The sequence below is a fragment of the Pelmatolapia mariae genome, linkage group LG1, assembly GCF_036321145.2.
Source record: "Pelmatolapia mariae isolate MD_Pm_ZW linkage group LG1, Pm_UMD_F_2, whole genome shotgun sequence".
Lineage (NCBI taxonomy): Eukaryota > Metazoa > Chordata > Actinopteri > Cichliformes > Cichlidae > Pelmatolapia > Pelmatolapia mariae.
The window spans coordinates 9,876,067-9,893,354 of NC_086227.1; the positions used below are offsets into that span (position 1 = coordinate 9,876,067).

The 17,288-nt window shown below is 39.7% G+C and overlaps 1 protein-coding gene across 1 annotated transcript in view; it reads right to left on the reverse strand.

Moving 5' to 3' along the window:
• The window catches only part of kcnq1.1 (potassium voltage-gated channel, KQT-like subfamily, member 1.1), a 43,948-nt gene extending 29,048 nt beyond the window's left edge, over positions 1–14,900 (reverse strand). The window contains exons 1-2 of the mRNA XM_063481792.1: positions 14,392–14,900; positions 7,169–7,259 (exon numbers count right to left, since the gene is read on the reverse strand). Coding sequence (XP_063337862.1) covers positions 7,169–7,259; positions 14,392–14,753 — 453 coding nt within the window. The 5' untranslated portion in view covers positions 14,754–14,900. The remainder of the gene's footprint in view (positions 1–7,168; positions 7,260–14,391) is intronic.
• Positions 14,901–17,288: the final 2,388 nt, after the last annotated feature.

A 17,288-nucleotide genomic window follows, 5' to 3' on the forward strand; every position in this document is an offset into this window, starting at 1 on the left:
AAGAAGAGTGCCTGACGAGCCCAGTTCTAAGTAAGCTATTAAGACTCGACTGTACACCGTGTTCGTGTTTTCCTCCGAAACAATAAGTTCCGTTGGAGAAGCCTTTCCACGCCTCTCTCTGTCTCAAACTTGACCCAGACAACAAAGTAAAGATATTTTTCGGCTACGAGCCCGACACGGAGCCCGACGTATTAGCCAGAGGTCCCTTTACTACGATTCGGAGCCGTGGACCTTCAGTAATAGTAATAAATCACACAGCAATAGTACATTCATGTAGTTGTAAAAAGTATGATAATATATTAAGTAATCCAAAGTATTCAGAATACGTTACAAAATACATTTTGGGGCATGTATTCTGTAATCTGTAGTGGAATACATTTTAAAAGTAACCTTCCCAACACTGCCTGTCAATGCACCTTGCTAACCAAATTAGCAGCCAGTGCTACTCTTAGCCACATTTCCCTGTCAAATGTGGTTCCACCCAGTTTAAAAAAATCAAGATGCTATAACGAAAGTTGCAAACTTAAAGGCTTTAAAATGGTGGTGCAAAAAGCAGTGGGCTGTATAACAATGGTACCTTTTTACCATCTATTGTAGGAACTAACCTGGTCTAAAGCTAGCAAAGCCTAAAAGCAGCCTATCAACATATTTAAGATATGCTTATCATTAAAAGCTACATTGCTTGTGTGATGGGGCTTGTTGAGACAAAATATTAAGTAATACTATGCTGAAGGACAATGATTTTGGTACAGAGAAAAATGAGGCATGAACATTTTTCAGCATTTAAAGTGGGCCACAAAAAGCTTGAGACCCACAGGTTATAGTCGTCGTTGCTAAAGTAATCTAACCAGATAAGAATGTAATAATTACGCCAATATTGGGAAATTAATTAAATCATAACAATAAACTCCACATGTCTCAGGATAGAAGCTGTCTGACAATAAATCACTAACCTTTCCTTATTTTTTTTCTTTTCTTTTTTTTTTTGGATGAGCAAATTGCGTTTTAAGGGCAAAATCTCTGAGCTTTTGGAGCTGTTTTCATTATTTGAGCTAAAAATGTAAACCTTGTAAAATGAAAATTGGATTATTAATATGCTAAAGTGTGTTCCTGGAAGCTAATATGTAAAATGTTACAGTATTTAATTTTGCAGCAAGGTTTCCACTTCAAAAGCTCTGGTGTGAATCGTGGAGCTTGAGTTAAAAGTTTTCTTTACCTCGGGTACTGTAGAGCAATTTTTTATTTTTTTGTGTTTATGTGTCTTGTGTCTGCACATGATGACAGTGTTATAGACAGCTGATAGATGCACAGTATACTGACAGTGGTTTTACTCTATTTCACTGACAGGTGACAACGTGCCATCAGTCACAGAGAAGATAAGACGATGTGGTTTTTGTAATTTAGAAAAAAAAATGATTTTGCAAACAATTATTAGTTAAGATTAGGAATTTATCGTTTTTTTGTTCATAAGACCTTAAGGATGTGTCCTTTGGTCAGAAATCGAACCTAAACACAGCTGTCTTTTTTTTTATTTAGAAGAAAACAATGCAGCAGATTTTGACAAGGAAGCTATTTACAGAAGGGAAAAAAAACATCGAAAAAAAGGTGGCAAAGATCAATCCTCATTCTCATCTAGCTTCTCGTGCCTAACCCCGCTGCTACGCTAGATCTCACTCCTCTCAAATCCCTCACCCCTACCCAACTCTGCTTCTTCCATCCTTTTTCTCTTATTATGAGAACCACAAGGGTGGGTGACAACAAATTGAAAACACCTCCTGAAATCATTGTCTCCACGCTGAGGGTCCTTCCCTGAAGTCCTCAATGTGCAAACAAAAAAAATCTTGTTTTTTTTGACCCAGACAAATCACTGATTCTCATTTCTGCATCGTTCCCTTATGTTAGACTCTCACTATATCCCCCCCCCCCCCCCCCCCCCAATCTATTTAATAGTAATCTACACTGAAGGATGACTTACTGGTCTCCATTAGTGAAATTCCAGGTCAGCCAGCTTAGATTGCCTGAATTCCTTTGCACTTTGACACACTCAAAAACAATGCAGCTATACTTTAAATAGGTCACGGTGCTCTGGATCCAAAAAGAAATAAACAAATTCTTTTGAGAATGTGAATCCTTTGGGCAAACCGCCAAGCATCTGGCCAAAAACACTACTACACAGTGCCAGCCAAAGCTCCATCTCCAACTAAAGAACAGAGTGGTTTCTGTTAACCTTGAGCATACAGGAAGAAAGAAACAAGACAAAGGAGAGGCTTCAGCGGTGGGGGAGGAAAGAATGAAAGAGTAGCAGGGTCAGAGCAAATCTCTAAACTAGAAAGCACAAAGTACAAAACAGTCCCTCAGGGATGCAGGATGGAAGAGATGAATGTTTGAGATTTTAGCAGCAAATATTAATTATTCATTATCTGTGTAGAAGAGAAGAATAAGAAGATTAAATATCTCCAGAGGGTGAACCTAAGGCAGAAAAACAGGTTGCAATAAAATGTATGTATATTTGATGATACCATAGTATTTATTAATAAAAGACTTTCTGACTTTCTCTTTTTTTGGGGTGGGGTGGGGGTTCTTTTTTAAATTACAAGTCTGACTTTTAAACAGAAGAACGCACAGCAGCCCTGTATATGAAGCAGAAAATAAACCTGTAGGATTTGAGATGTGCCGGCTCATGAACCACCATGACTATTTTATCCCATTATCCTCAGGCCAAGGTGAACTTGTCACATGTGGCACGCTCCAGGCCTCCTCAAAATCCTTTTTATCCTTTCTTTAGGTTTTCTTTTATCCAAGCTTGAGTGACTCACTCATCACCCAGACAGCTCCTCTGTGCTCAGCAGCTGGTGTCTCGGGGTTAAGTTTATCTCATTTACTATTGATTTTAGAGGAGGCGCTTTTGCCCTCTTAGGCCAGCGGGACACACTGAAATTGTTTGTAGAAAAGTCACTTATATAGTATGAGCAAAACTGTCCCTAAATTGTTTTTTTTTGGTAATGCAGCGGTCAGGGCCATTAATAAATGAAATAGATTTTTTTTTAAACAGCACACACTGACATTTGAGATTTGGGGTTTCAAAACAACAAACTGTGGTCAAAATGAAACATCTCTGTTTACTCTGACATTTAGACAGTGCTTTATCCACGTATCACATCGCACAGGCAAAATCAAAATATACATCGTAACTCGGTCACTATTAATTACATCATCATTTTTAAAAATTGATTTAAAGATAGCTGTTTAGCAAAGAACAGAAGCAAATACTAAATTGGGATACAGCTGCCTTCTGTATCCCAATTGGGCTTGTTTGTATTACGTTGGCCAACACAAAGAGACAAAACAAAGGTGCCGAGCAGATGATAGAAGTCATATAAAAGATCGGATGAGGAGACTCTAAAGGGAGGACAGGTTGTGAGAAAAAGAGATGAATCTTGCTTTTGATTTGGACTCTTTTAAACCTCGGTCACACTTCTTCCGTCTTTCAGAAACAAGTGGGTCACAGACTGCTGATCAGGATAATTAAAAATACACAAAACCAGTTTAGATTCAGCATTTCTTGGCAAACGCACCCTGCATACCTTTACAGCCTAACAAGTAAGTCTACAACCTTAAAAAAAAATATCCATACATCTTTTTAGAACTGTCTTCTTTTCCTTATCTTGTACTTGCACATTGCTACCTTTCGTGGATCACTGCAACCATCAAGCATGAAGATCCCGATACTGTCTGTAATTGCTTGAAAGTGTTGTCGTGACTTGTATTTGGTAGTTTGTCTGGTCATACGGCACAGCAGATTTGACATGAGGACCTTGGAAACTGTCAGTGAATTCAATACAGCAAACAATATATTCATAAAATAATTGCAAACCTGTTTCGTAGCCCCTTGCTTATGATCCCCATGACTCATTTCTATTGTCAATTGAAATGTGAATTGTGGCCGTGACTGTACCTGTGGATGTGTGTGGTTATTATAGCACAACATGAGGTACGGTAGCAGGACCTCCTGTTCCACAGTGACTCTTTTTTTATTCCTTGTATGCCCATTTGAAGCTGCAGCAGACCATCAGGAACAAAATCCGATTGTTTTTGTGTCATAAACTTTGGTACCTCTAGAGAGAGAGAGTAGTCCCACTAGTACTCGCTGGGTCACTGAGCATCTAGCAAACACCTTTATGATTATGTGCAAACAGATCTTTTTTTTTAGAATTCATAGTATTAATTCTGTCTTCCCCGTGGCATCTTCAGTCACTGTATCCTGGTTGGTTTGATTATGTATTAAAAGGTGGTAACTGAGCCTTCAGCACTTCAGAGGAGATTACAGCATGAGAATGCTGCATTATTTATAGGCCTCACTCTAAGCTAAGGTCATGGAATGGTCATGGTTAGATGAAATAAACATTAACTGATAAAAGGGAAAAGAACAGCAAACAACTAATCACCTGCAGAATGCAGTATCTGACTCAGTCTGTCTCTATTGTCATAATCACAATGGCTACTAGAGGACCTTTTTTGCTTTTACATAAAGTAAGTAAGTAAAGTAAGTAAAGTTTATTTATTAAGCGCTTTTCATAGACATGTAGTCACAAAGCGCTTCACACAGATTAAAATAAACAGAACAATAAATAGCAAAATGCACAATATACACAATATAGAATTTAAATGTAAATTAAAAAATATAAAAATATAAAAGGCATTGGTCAACAGAAAGCTTGTTTAAACAGTAAACAGACACAATATAAATTAAAGCTGCAAGCAGCGTTATGAGGGCCCTCGCACCCCCGGCACGTCGAGCCACACCCAACACCTACAACCAGCACGTCCGATCTGATGTCACATTGATGGAATTCATGCATTTAACCACCAGCTAACATTTCATCTCATTCAATCATGATTATAGTCGTCCCACTAGGTGGCGCTCTAACCATTAATGACAAATGGTAAAAAAAAAACATTTCCGAGCTTGAGTGTCATCACGCCTGCGACCTTTGGGAGAGATTAGACATTGTGTTTTTGAGTGACAGCAGATTACTGCTTTTTGGCGAGTGATTGAAACTCCACGTGCTGCCATGACCACCCCGTTTCCCTGAACGTAAAAAGCTTCGCAATTTAACATCACAAAGGTCTTTAGATTCCAGACACAGGAGATCGTGTCAATCTGATGAAATCCCTTGGAGGAGTTCGTCAAAGAAAGGTGCCTGAAAAGAGGGGAAAATGTCGCCAAAATTACACCTTAATTTTAAAATGGCTGACTTCCTGTTGGATTTGGGATATTGCTCCAAAAGACTTTTTTGTACATCTTGATATCTCCCATAAGCTTACCAGGTTTCAGTTTCATAGATAAAACACAGAGCAGGGGCTGTTGTTTTGAAATTTTGTAGGGGGCGCTGTGGAGCTATTTTGCACTATTCAAGGAAAGTGATCACATAACAAGATAGCCCTCATCACATTGGAGGTGTGCGCCAAATTTCAAGACTTCTTAAACTTTGCAAGCCCCTCAAAATCCACTTCATCTTTCATGGTGAACTGCGTTGCCACCAGGGTGCGCCGTTCAGTTTAAAGTCACAATTTTCTCACTGAAGCATCACGAGGCACTGATGGTGACATTCACCGCTTTTGAGGTTGCCACGATGGACCCGTGAAAATCAGTACAACAAAGTGAAAGACATAACATTTCCTGTTGCCACTAGGTGGCGCTCTTCGTATTCCTGACAATGGGCACATCAATCTGTTCAGGGCGGGTCTGTTATCATGCTTATAAAGTCTGGTTCTGATCAGACTGGATTTCATTGAGTTATACTAATTTGTTTCTTCATGGCGAGACATCAATGTTCGCCATGCTGCTGGGGTCACACCCTCTCATGAAAACTCACAGTTTTCACTGTAACCCAAGACCAACTGCTTAAGGCTTTCCTGGAGAAATTTGAGGATGCAGATGTCAACCATAACAATACTGTACCCCAAAGTGTAAAACATGACATTTCGTGCTCCCACTAGGTGGCGCTGTCCCTGGTGTCAAATATGGCAGTTGAAATATGTTCAGGGGTGGAGCCTTATCATATGTGTGCTCTTTGGTCCACATCGGACCATGTATGAGGGAATGAGAGACAATAAGATTTTCATGGCGAGTCATCAAAATTCGCCGTGGTGCCACGGCCTCACCGTATCGCGAAAACTCAAAAGCTCCGCAATTTAACATCGCCCAGGTGTGTAGTTGACGCTGACCAAATATGAAGCTTATACGACCAAATCCCAAGGAGGAGTTCGAAAAAGTTCGAGGCATGGAAATGGCATCCAAAATGGCGGACTTCCTGTTGGGTGTGCGTCAATGGTCCCACTGACTTTTTTGTTCGTTTTGGCATGATACACATGTGTGCCAGATTTCACACATGTAGCTCACACGATGTGTTCATAGGGCTGCATTTAACAACGCATAGGTGGCGCTCTAGAGCCATTTCCCAATGCTCATATGTAAAACCATTAAAATACAAAATTTTTCACCAGACCTGGCATGTGTGCCACATTTCATGAGTTTTTGAGCATGTTAAAGCCCTCAAAAAGGCAATTCATTTCAATGAAAAATAATAATAATAATAATAATAATAATAATAATGATAATAATAATAATAAACGGAGCAGATACAATAGGGCCTTCGCACTCTCAGTGCTCGGGCCCTAAAAATATCACGTATGTGCGTATTATGAGAATTTCTTGTCAGTATCACTAAAATTTTATATAATGACAAGGTACATTTAAAGATGTTAATGTCTACATAGTCTACACAGAGATACTTTAACTCATCTACTTGGTAACATTCCTATCCTTGCCTATGGGCATAAGCTGTGAGCAGTGACCAAAAGAATAATATCTGAGATACAAGAATCGGATGTCTTGGCTATTGCTTGGAGATAGGGTGAGACGCTTGGTCATTTTGGAGGAGCTCAGAGTAAAGCCACTGTTTGTCTAAACAGTTGAGGCAGTTCCGGCATCGGACTGGGATACCTTCTGGATGAAATATTAAAGCTATTATAAAATTTGTTGTCCACACTATGTACAGCTCTATATACAAGAAAAACCCCAAATAACAACAAACCAGGCATAAACCAATGTTCTTTAGGAAAATCTCAGTTGTTCCTGTTCTTATTTCTAAAATTGAACACTCACCACCCAGAAGAGTGTTGTATGCGCCAGGGCCTGGTACTGCTGAATGGTAGAGAGAACACTGAGGATCAAACAGGCCAAAACTATCAGAAATCTGCAGAGAATGAAAGAGAACATACATTAATCTTGATTAAAAGGAGGTTTTATGAAGTTTTACAATACAGTTCATACATAGCACTATTATATTTTTTATAACATCCAATTGCATACTACTAGCCAAATGGATCATCATTATCAATCAATTTTATTTTCCCTAAGTCAAAGGTTTGCATAAATTGTCAGTCAAGACATGTAACTGCAAAATCCTCACTCCATTTTTCAATACCTCACCTCATATTTATGTCAGCAGTTCACACTTTGATTTAAGCTGCAAAAATTCAGTCAGCTTTGGTGTCTGCTTTGGGTTTAAGCTTCTGAACAACCTTACAAAGAAAGAAGGTTCCAGACAGCATGGCATTATGTTGTATTTTTACCATGAAAAGTATTTGATTGAATCTGAGAAAACATTCAAGGACAGCCCTCTGGAGGAAATACTAGGAACCTTTTGAACTCAACCATATGAATGCAAAGCACATGATAAACTTGTCAAATAATAAGAACACTGGTTTGCACACAACCCACAAGCAGTATCAACAAACATGAAAATGCTCTTTAACATTCTCCTTATCCCTCTCAAGGTCACAAGCATTTCAAATGCAGAAACAATGAGATGTCTGAAACTCCTCATACTACTTGAGTAATATATATTGTTGATATAAAGCTTTAAACTGCTGTGACACTACACCAAAAACCTACTACCCATGTGACCTTGAGATTAAATTCTAACAATGTTTTTGTTATTTGAAAGAAAAGAGCAGACCTTATTTAAAAAGTCTACACAGTACCTTGTAACATAACATCAATTTTATTGATTTTTTCCCTCTGCTGTTCATAAAAGTCAAAGGGAAAGGTTTTGTTTAATTTGACGACATTAAAGGAAGGTGGAAAAGCAGGACTAACTGTAATATAAGTGATAAACCATTTTCAAACCCATAACCTTCTCACATGTGCTTCAGTCCAACAAGACAGACATTCATGTTTTAAATTTTTATCATTGCAGTACTGCAGTAACCTCAGCTTACAGAGCTCAAGTAATGCTAGTGTTAAGCATTGCAATTCTTTAGCCAATAATTCAACAGCTGCTCATCACATATGATCTACTTTTAAATCACAGGGTGCAGTGCTGAGAACCAGAGTTAAACACAGTTTCTAGTCATATCTCTGATCCCATATGACACCACAGTTAAGATAGTATTTTACTGTCCTCTTTTACTTCATTATGATGTCACCAGTGATGCCACGGCCGTGTTACCGAGCAGTGTACTCGCACTTTGGCAGCTTAACAAAACTGTCATGTGATACTTTGCCGAAAAGTTGCCAGGAGGGCCAAGGTTAAAATGATTAGCTTTTCATTTCCGTTACCTTGGGAATGGGATGTTGGTGATAAAGGGCAAAACTTCTGAATGGATTCTTGTTTCAATGTCAGTGTTTTTTCCTGCCGTCAGACAGAAGAAAACTTTGACGACTAACTCAGACACAAATGTATTGTTTGTACAATTCTAACAAGCCTGAAAGTCAATAGAGTTATGATTACCTTTAATCTTAAACACAGCTTGAACTCTCTTAAGCAAGTTTTCTTGCAATTTCTTAGTGTTCAGGAATACCTCTCCAGGCTTCTTGAAGGACATTCAAAGCTCTTCTTTGGACGTTGGGTGCCTTTTGTTCCATTCTCTCTCAAGACACCCAACACTGCTTCAAGTATTGTTTAGCTCTGGGCTCTGAGGAAGCCTATCCATGACTGATAGTGTTCATCCCTTCTTAACCCCTATTGCCACTGATTTTCAGTCCAGTTTTTGTGTACCTCAGCCTTTTCTCCCTGTTTTCTTTCTTTAAGAATAGCTTCTTGACAGCTACTTTTCCAATGAGACTATTTCTGATGAGGCTTCAGTGAACAGTAGCTGGATCAAATGAAGGGCCAGATACATCTCTCAGTTCCTGTGTCAGGTCATTGCTGGATTTTTTTTTCTTTTTTTCCAAGTACATGACTTTCTTATAATGTTCATCTGCTGCAGATAGTTTCTTTGAGGGCTGCCTCTTCTTTTGTCCTCCACTTGTTCAGTTTCCTCTGATTTTTTGAAGGACACTCTGTACACAATGTTGAGATGAGCCAAGATTTTTGCTAATAGCTCTTTGGGAATCACCCTGTTGGTACAAAAATGCTATTTTATGCCTGTCAAACTGTGCTGTTCTTGGCATTTTATTTATTTATTTATTTATTTATTTATTTATGTATTTTAGATTCAAGGAAAGAATTATATGTTCTTTTGTGACAGGCTGCAAAGAAGAGAGTGCCTAAAGATACATTTTAAAATGGGCTTTCTGCTAACGTGTGTGTAAACTCAAATCTGCTTGATCCAGTGAGTTAGATTATGCCTGAATGATTCATAGGTCAGTGTTAAGTGGCTCACCGATCAAAACCCCCCCAAAAAACAAAAAACCTTTGCACATATCTACATTGTACACATGTTACAGAACACTAGAATATGTGGGTTTTTTTTTTCTTTTGGGAAAAGCAGATTTACAAGTGGATATGTGTATGTTACTTAAACAAACAGCAACAGAATTATACTGAATAATTACCTGTTTTTCACACAGAAAACAATATGAATAAACACTTAAAAATTTTACTTTTTATATGAGAAGTATAAAATCATAACTAAACAGGTAAAATAAAAATCTTTCAAAGATAAAAGAAAAAGTTTAATTTAATTATTTATTTAAGGCAAACAGCAAATGTAGCAAGTCTTTCTTTCTTTCGGAGGAGGAGGGCTAAGAGTAATGCTGTTTGAAGTTACCACTTGGATGAAAGTGACATATGAGCTACCTAATCTACAAATTAAACCAAAACCGAGACAACCTGCAAACATGCAGCTAGTCCCGTGACATTTAGAGAGATAACGTTATCAGGGTATTTGGATGACGTTACTTTCAGCTGATTAACCTTCACGTAGCTCCAAGTTCCAGGATTAATTGCAGGACCCCTGCAAATTTCTCTTGTTTACTAAGGAAATATCACTGTATAATGTTACCAACGCTGACCTGGGTGACAACATCTGGTATTTTAGTGAATGAATAAGTGAGTCTTCTTCTAAATGAGTTGCTGCTCTTCGGCAGAGAGAACCTTTAGCAGCTATAATGCTGTAGAGTTTGGAAATTACAATGCTAACTAAATTTACTGCAGAGAGTCCATCTGTTGTATCACTGCAGTGCACACATAGACACTGTGTATGTGTGTGTGCGTATGTATGAGAGAAACAACACCTCAGTTGTTTCTATACTCCTGTCTATATGAGAATGACAGCTGCAACTATTTTAACTGTACACAAATATGGTGACAGCTGGAGCTGTAAAATGCTTAGATGATTGAAAAATGTAAAATAAAACTACCGACAAAAAAAGAAAGAAAAGGAAAAGAAAAAAAAAATCCCCAATTTCATTAGTCTAATCTACTTTAGGTGCCAAAATTGGCACTAAGTACAATCCAGACTCATATCAGGGACACTGCAGCTTTAGTGGCGAGTGAAACCTGAAGCTACATGAACTCACCCCATCACCTCCAAACCCCCTGGTGACTGAAAAATCACTGAAAGATGCTGGTGCTTCCTGGATGACTGGAAACATCCTTTCCAATCATGCAGCCACCGCAGCCCTAAATATTCATTGTCTCGTTCCAACATGAAAACACTCCTGTATGGAAACTTTACATATGGAGAGTTACAGTTTCCAGTCAGTGTTTGCACCACGAAGACCCTTATCGCCACACGCTACAGCTTCAGTTCATTGAAGACTGGCCAGGAATCGAAATAACCCCCTCTGTGTGTGTCTGTGTTTAGCTTAAACACAGACACACACACGCACACACAAGCATGAACGTGCACGCCACACGTCAACACAGATAAAAGACTGAGGAGAAACCTGCTCAGGGCTGGTGCGTAACACAGCTAAAGCAGCTTGTCTTGTCTGAAAGGACCGAACAAGTAGATAATGCAGCACAGCAAGCTGACTCTTCAAAATGACATCTTCAGACTGCTGCCTGTGAAAATGGAAGTAAATACATCGAGGAAGAGCGAGCCACATTACACAAAAAAAGTCAAAATGTTCACCGGTAAGAACATAGTGTAATTTGTCAAACTTTATGCTAATATGTGACAGAGGCAGTTAAAGAGAAGATCAAAAGAAACACAGCTGAACATCAAACTTTCCAAACCATAGACTCTGTTATGCTAATGGTTGTAATTTGTCAGTGAAGCGCCGCTTAAATTATTTCAGAGCGTTTGAAATCCCTGTAAACATACACACTCGGTATGCTGAGCATACACTTCTGCTTTACTTTATATTCATCTGAGACTATCTAACTTGTCAGTCCCTCTCCACTATAACTGCACCATCATATTTCACTTCCTTGACCTCCAGGCCTATAGATAATACAGGCTCTGTGTTGCTGTCTGGCACCCGTGGGCTTGGTGTAGCAACAGACAAAATAATACATCGGCTAAGCTACATAGGCACCACTGAACTCTAAACAAAAGCTCAAAGCTTTGCTCCTATCTATTATTGATGGACAGATTCACTTGCAGTCTGTTGTGCAGCGAGTGTAGAGACAAAGTGGGGGACAGGATAAGAGTAGTAATGCTGCTGACCATGTAACTAGCTCTTTCATTCAACCGTCACGTACCATGAAACCCCCCGCAACAAAACAGAGATAAATCAATCAAAAGAAAAAGAAAAACTATAAAGAAAACTCAGCCAAAACTTTGGCCAATATAGGGTTAGGGTTAATAGTTCAGAGATACCGACTCTTAGATGATGGGTAGTCTTGTGTATGTGCTTCACTGGGTAACTTAGCTCTTAGCTCCATCTAAAATGGAGAAAAAAAAGTTGCTTAATTGAAAAGAATAACTTGATGTCTCTTCTTATTAAATCTTCTTATTAAAGTTGTCTTTGACTGAACATCCTCCAATTGTTAGTCTGAAAAAACAAACACTTTTCATTTGATTTTTCTCTTCATTTCCCAGTTGCTTGATCCATCACCAGCATGTGGAATGGCTTCATAACACAATGCTGAGTTTACTGTGGCACTCAAGACTCGTTTTAAATGTGGTGCTACAAGAAAAGCAATATGTGGAGCAAGGCTTTTTTTCCAATAGCTAAGTTTATTTTATGATCATTTCAAAGGAAATGCATGGGCCCTTTCTTTTTAAACATAATGAAACATTCCTCAGACCCTTAAAGCATGCTATATCACTAAACTGACTTACATATGCATTCACCTGCGCGCACACACACACACACACACACACACTTCTGATAAGGCTTTGGGTCACTCTGGTGTTTGAGTTCTGGGTCAGTGATAAGGCGGTACTTGTTCCTAACTGCCTTTCTCCCACTCAAACATTTGCAAAACAAGGTACTAAGCTGACACTAAAAACCTGCTGCATGGTTACACACTATACTTACAGCAAGCACCTGCTGCTCTCATAGTAGCAATAAAGCTCTGTCTTAAATGCACAACAATACGCCACCAAATTAAACCTAATGATTAATCTAATCTAATCACTTTGAATATCTTCAAATGTACTTCAGATTTTCAAAAAGCTGAATCTGTATGTGCGGAACAGAGAATATTTTTGCCATTAAGGGTGCCATCGAATTGCCTTTATGTCCTGAAAAAAAGACTTCCTCTGTCTCCCAGCCGTGGCAGTTTGTCCTTTGTTTACCTTTGACCATGTACACTGCTAACAGGGACACAGTTAGAAAGGTGAAAGTGATTATTCTGCTTGCACATCACTATATTTAGTACAAATTTCTGAATACAAAGTACAGCGTGACTCTCACAGTGATCCCCAGAGTATTATGATGCCATGCATTTACTTGCAAACAAAAGCAGACAACAACAAAAAAAAACCAACAAATAAGAATTTGTCAATTTGAAAAAAAAAATGTCAGGAGAGAGGAAACCTCGTAACCCAGTTTTCCAAAATGATCACCTGCACACGTAACCTAATCTCATCAAACCCCTGTGATTTTGCCTTCTTGAGACACCATTGCAAAATTTTCCTGTAATCGTACAGTACTAACTTTACAGTGTCAACCCATTCTCGGTAATGTTTTAACATGTTTGAGCTGCACTGTGTTTGCCTATGCTCCCTTTGAGTCACTGAGACTAAGCCGCTCTGACAGGCCGAGTTCCCCTGCATCACCTCCGACACCACAGGGTCACCGGGTGGCACTGCCAGACAGGGCCACTACCTCCTCTAAAGCACACATGCTGCCAAGTTTAGCTGCCTGCTATCAGTGCCAGCAAGTGGGGACAGACAGCACACGGTGGGGTTGTGCTTGGAGATCATATCCCACATTCCTAAACCTGGGCCTGAACTCTCCATCTTGGATATATCAGACTGTGAGTTTACTGAACATGGGTTACACTTAGAAAAAGAAAGAAAGAAACACAAAGATAGCATGATATCAGTGGTGTACAGTATTTATCCTCGGTAACAACATTGCATTTGCCAAGAAAGACAAAGTATCAGTTTTCTAATTTTCATGACAGTTGTACTTTATCCCATATAACCTGAGCCACACTTGATAAACCCCACTTTTATGTTTTTATAAAAGGTAGTCCTTCATACCGATCATGCTGTCAGGAAGGGAAAACACTGAAACATTTCCTGCCGGGCTGAATTGGTTTTTAAAGTTCTCTTGTCAGAGGCTTGCTGAATACAAAACACCTCTTTGCTGCACTCAAACTGTTCTGCAAAATTAAATGCCCACTGGTGCCGAGGAAAATAGTCTCCCAAATGAAAGATCTGTATAATATTCCTATACTCCTCCTGTGAAGGCTTGTTTTGTCCAGGATTCTCTTGTCTGTGATGAATTATATGCTATTTTTTTAATCTGCCACGGTAAGACTAAAATATCCATATACTGTTGCTAAAGGGACCTCCGGTTGTGCTGCGATATCTATGTAGCATCTTTATAAAATTCATAGGATTAACAGTTCTTTGTAGTGAGGACTTCCAAGGCTCTACATGAGCAATTAACTCCCTGTTTAATTAGGATCTTAGAGTTGCAATTATGCCCTTGAATACCCAGTGGATCTGGGTGATTAGGAAAATAAAAACACTCACACTGTGAAGTGATACACGAAGCATTTCCAGCCAGACGGCCTTTCCAGAAAATTATACACGCGCCCTTGGATGTAGGTTCGGGTGAGGACTGGACGAACCCCGGTGCTGTACACCGACATCCGCACAGACATCCGGGGATGAGAAAAATAAGGGTGGAGGTGAACGGGAGGTATATCGTTGGGGGTACACCCGTCCTCTGGCATTTTGTCCCTTTCACAAAACGTGTCGTTGCCCACAGGTGTCCCTGTTTCGGGCTCACTAAAAGTAATTTCTGACAGCTCCAGATCCGGTGGTCTTTTTCCACGTGCCAAACCAGAACCCCTCCGTGTGTTCTCCTGACGAGGGTCGGAAGAATTAGACATTATAGGCTCCCGTTAGTCTTCTGTCGCCGGCTTTACTTTTTTTTCACAGTTATTTTTTTCGGTCACTGACTCAAACGCACAAATGTTCGCCCATGTGCGCTCACCTTCTGTTGGGCGCCCGATCGCACCAAGGCACATAAAACTGTAACATAAACTAAGTTATTAATGCTCCAGATCACCAGCGCGGTTTCTTTAATTTAACTTTACAGCTCTCCGGGTTGTCGAGGATATGGCGAGTCCCAGCCTTCAATGGACCCCCCCCCCCCCCTTGCTAGTTTCAGGGCACTTATCAGCTTGGAGAGCTGTCGCCAGGCGGTGCGCTGCGAGCTGCCAGCTGTTCAGACTCTTTACTGTAATGCAGAACTGCTTAAAACAATCTGAACCTGGCGAACTCCATCAAAGTCGCGCGACGAGTTTTAGATTAAACCATCTCTGCACAAAATGCTAACAGAATAACGCACGAGGCGCGTTTCATATGCAAAACAGTGAAACGCATTTCTATTAAAAGTAGAGTTGGCTTTATAACGACGTTAATGAAACTGCCACTGTTCATTTATGCGCGCTTGTCCAGCTGGGCCAGAACTTCTTAACAAAGCACGTCAGCACACCTCGCACCTTAAGGTTACAAAGTTAATGGAGTTTCACTTCTGCATAATAACGCACTTTAAGTAGCAGTGACTGAACAAATGTGTAAACAAAAGGGTGACCACATGATATAAATTAAAAGGAACCCGTTTCATTCAAAGGTCTTTTCATATCGATATTACATCATTAGACAGCAACTAAAGTTGTTGTTTATATTTACTGACACTGAAAATGTGTTTATTTTATCTTTTTAAGTCAAGCTGTCAAGACTGATATATGTTTGGTTCAATTCAACAGTCGCTTCAAGGCACTTTATATTGTAAGGTAAATACCCTAGAATAATACTAAGAAAACCCCAGCAATCATAGTGAGCATGTGAGCATGCAGTTGGTGACACTGGGAAGGAAAAACTCCCCTTTGACCTAAGGAAACTTCCAGTAGAACCAGGGTCAGGGAGGGGCAGTCATCTGTGACCAGTTGGGGATGAGGGTAGGAAGATAGGGCAGGTTAGCACTGTTGCCTCCCAGCAAGAAGTTCCTGGGTTTGAATCCCCCATCTGGCCGGGGCCTTTCTGTGTGGAGTTCACATGTTCTCCCCATGTTTACGTGGGTTCTCTCTGGAGACTCTGCCTTCTTTCCATAGTCCAAAGACATGCACTGAGTGGGAATAGGTTAGTGATCCTAAACTCTAAACTGGCCATAGGTGTCAATGTGAATGCAAATGGCTGTCTGTCTCTCTGAGTTATCTCTGTGACCTGTCCAGGGTGTACCTTGTTTTTTGCCTGGGATAGCTTCCAGCCGCCCAATGACCCTGAATTGGATAAGCTGCAGAATAGATGGATGGGTATGAAATGGCATCTTCTTTTTTGCAGATTCCCTAAATGTCTCTATCGACAGCAGGTGCGCATTCAATATCATATAAAGGCCAGAGGTCTCATTCAGCGCTGATCATTTCATATTGTCAGTATATGATGCGACTGCTATATTGGCAGGTTAGGATGTGACCTCAGTAACCTGTTTTATTACACATACACACAGAAGCCTACTGGAACAAATGTGTAATGAGCAGTGTGTGCGTAACGTGTCTCTAACCCCTTTTCTGCAAAGAAACCACTTGATTGGCTGAATTAATGTGTTAAGAAGTGCATAGAATTTCCTTCCATTGTTTGAAGAGGCATTCAGCCTCAGTCATTTTCCATCATTAAACTGCCAGTTTGAAGTTTGACGTTAGCAGTCGTTGTGTGAAAGTCATTGGTGTTTGAGAGCTATACAGAGCTCTCCTCTACACACCTGTTCCCCACACCACCATTGAAACTACTAAACATCGCTGCACTGTGTGCACCAGCGTGTGTTTTTATTAGGTTTTTCACCTTTTGATATCCTCTTCTTATCTCTTTCTTTCATCCACTCAGCCCAGAGTGCACAAAATATGAAATAGCTTTTAACAACTGACAAGAGAGACCGTATTACTATTATCACCTTCTTAAACTGGAATAATACGATCTACTTCAGCTTAAAATTTCTATGAACATGTGGATGTTACTTGCTTTACATGAGCTAAAATAACACTGGTGTTAGGCTAATTGAAAACTCTTGGGATACATGGAGCTTAGTTTGACAAAGTTAGCCTGTTACTCATTCATTTTTAGCTGTGACCTTGACTAAGAAAGTGCAAGGAGGAAGAAACAAGTCCCCCACTGCAGATTTTAATAGGAGTCCAGTGGCATCCAGGTGATGACAGGATCTGTTGACAGGTAGATATTAAAAACAATTCTAACTGGGTCTTGCTGTTAGATGCCACTGCTACATTTGGGATTTTGTTCATATTAAAAAAGGGCAATTATTCTAAATGTCATCATTCCAATGTGCATTTTATTGTGCGGAGGAAATAAAATATTGAATTTCTCTTTAAAAGCAAAAATGGCAGCACTTAGAGATGCTTAGTCATTGC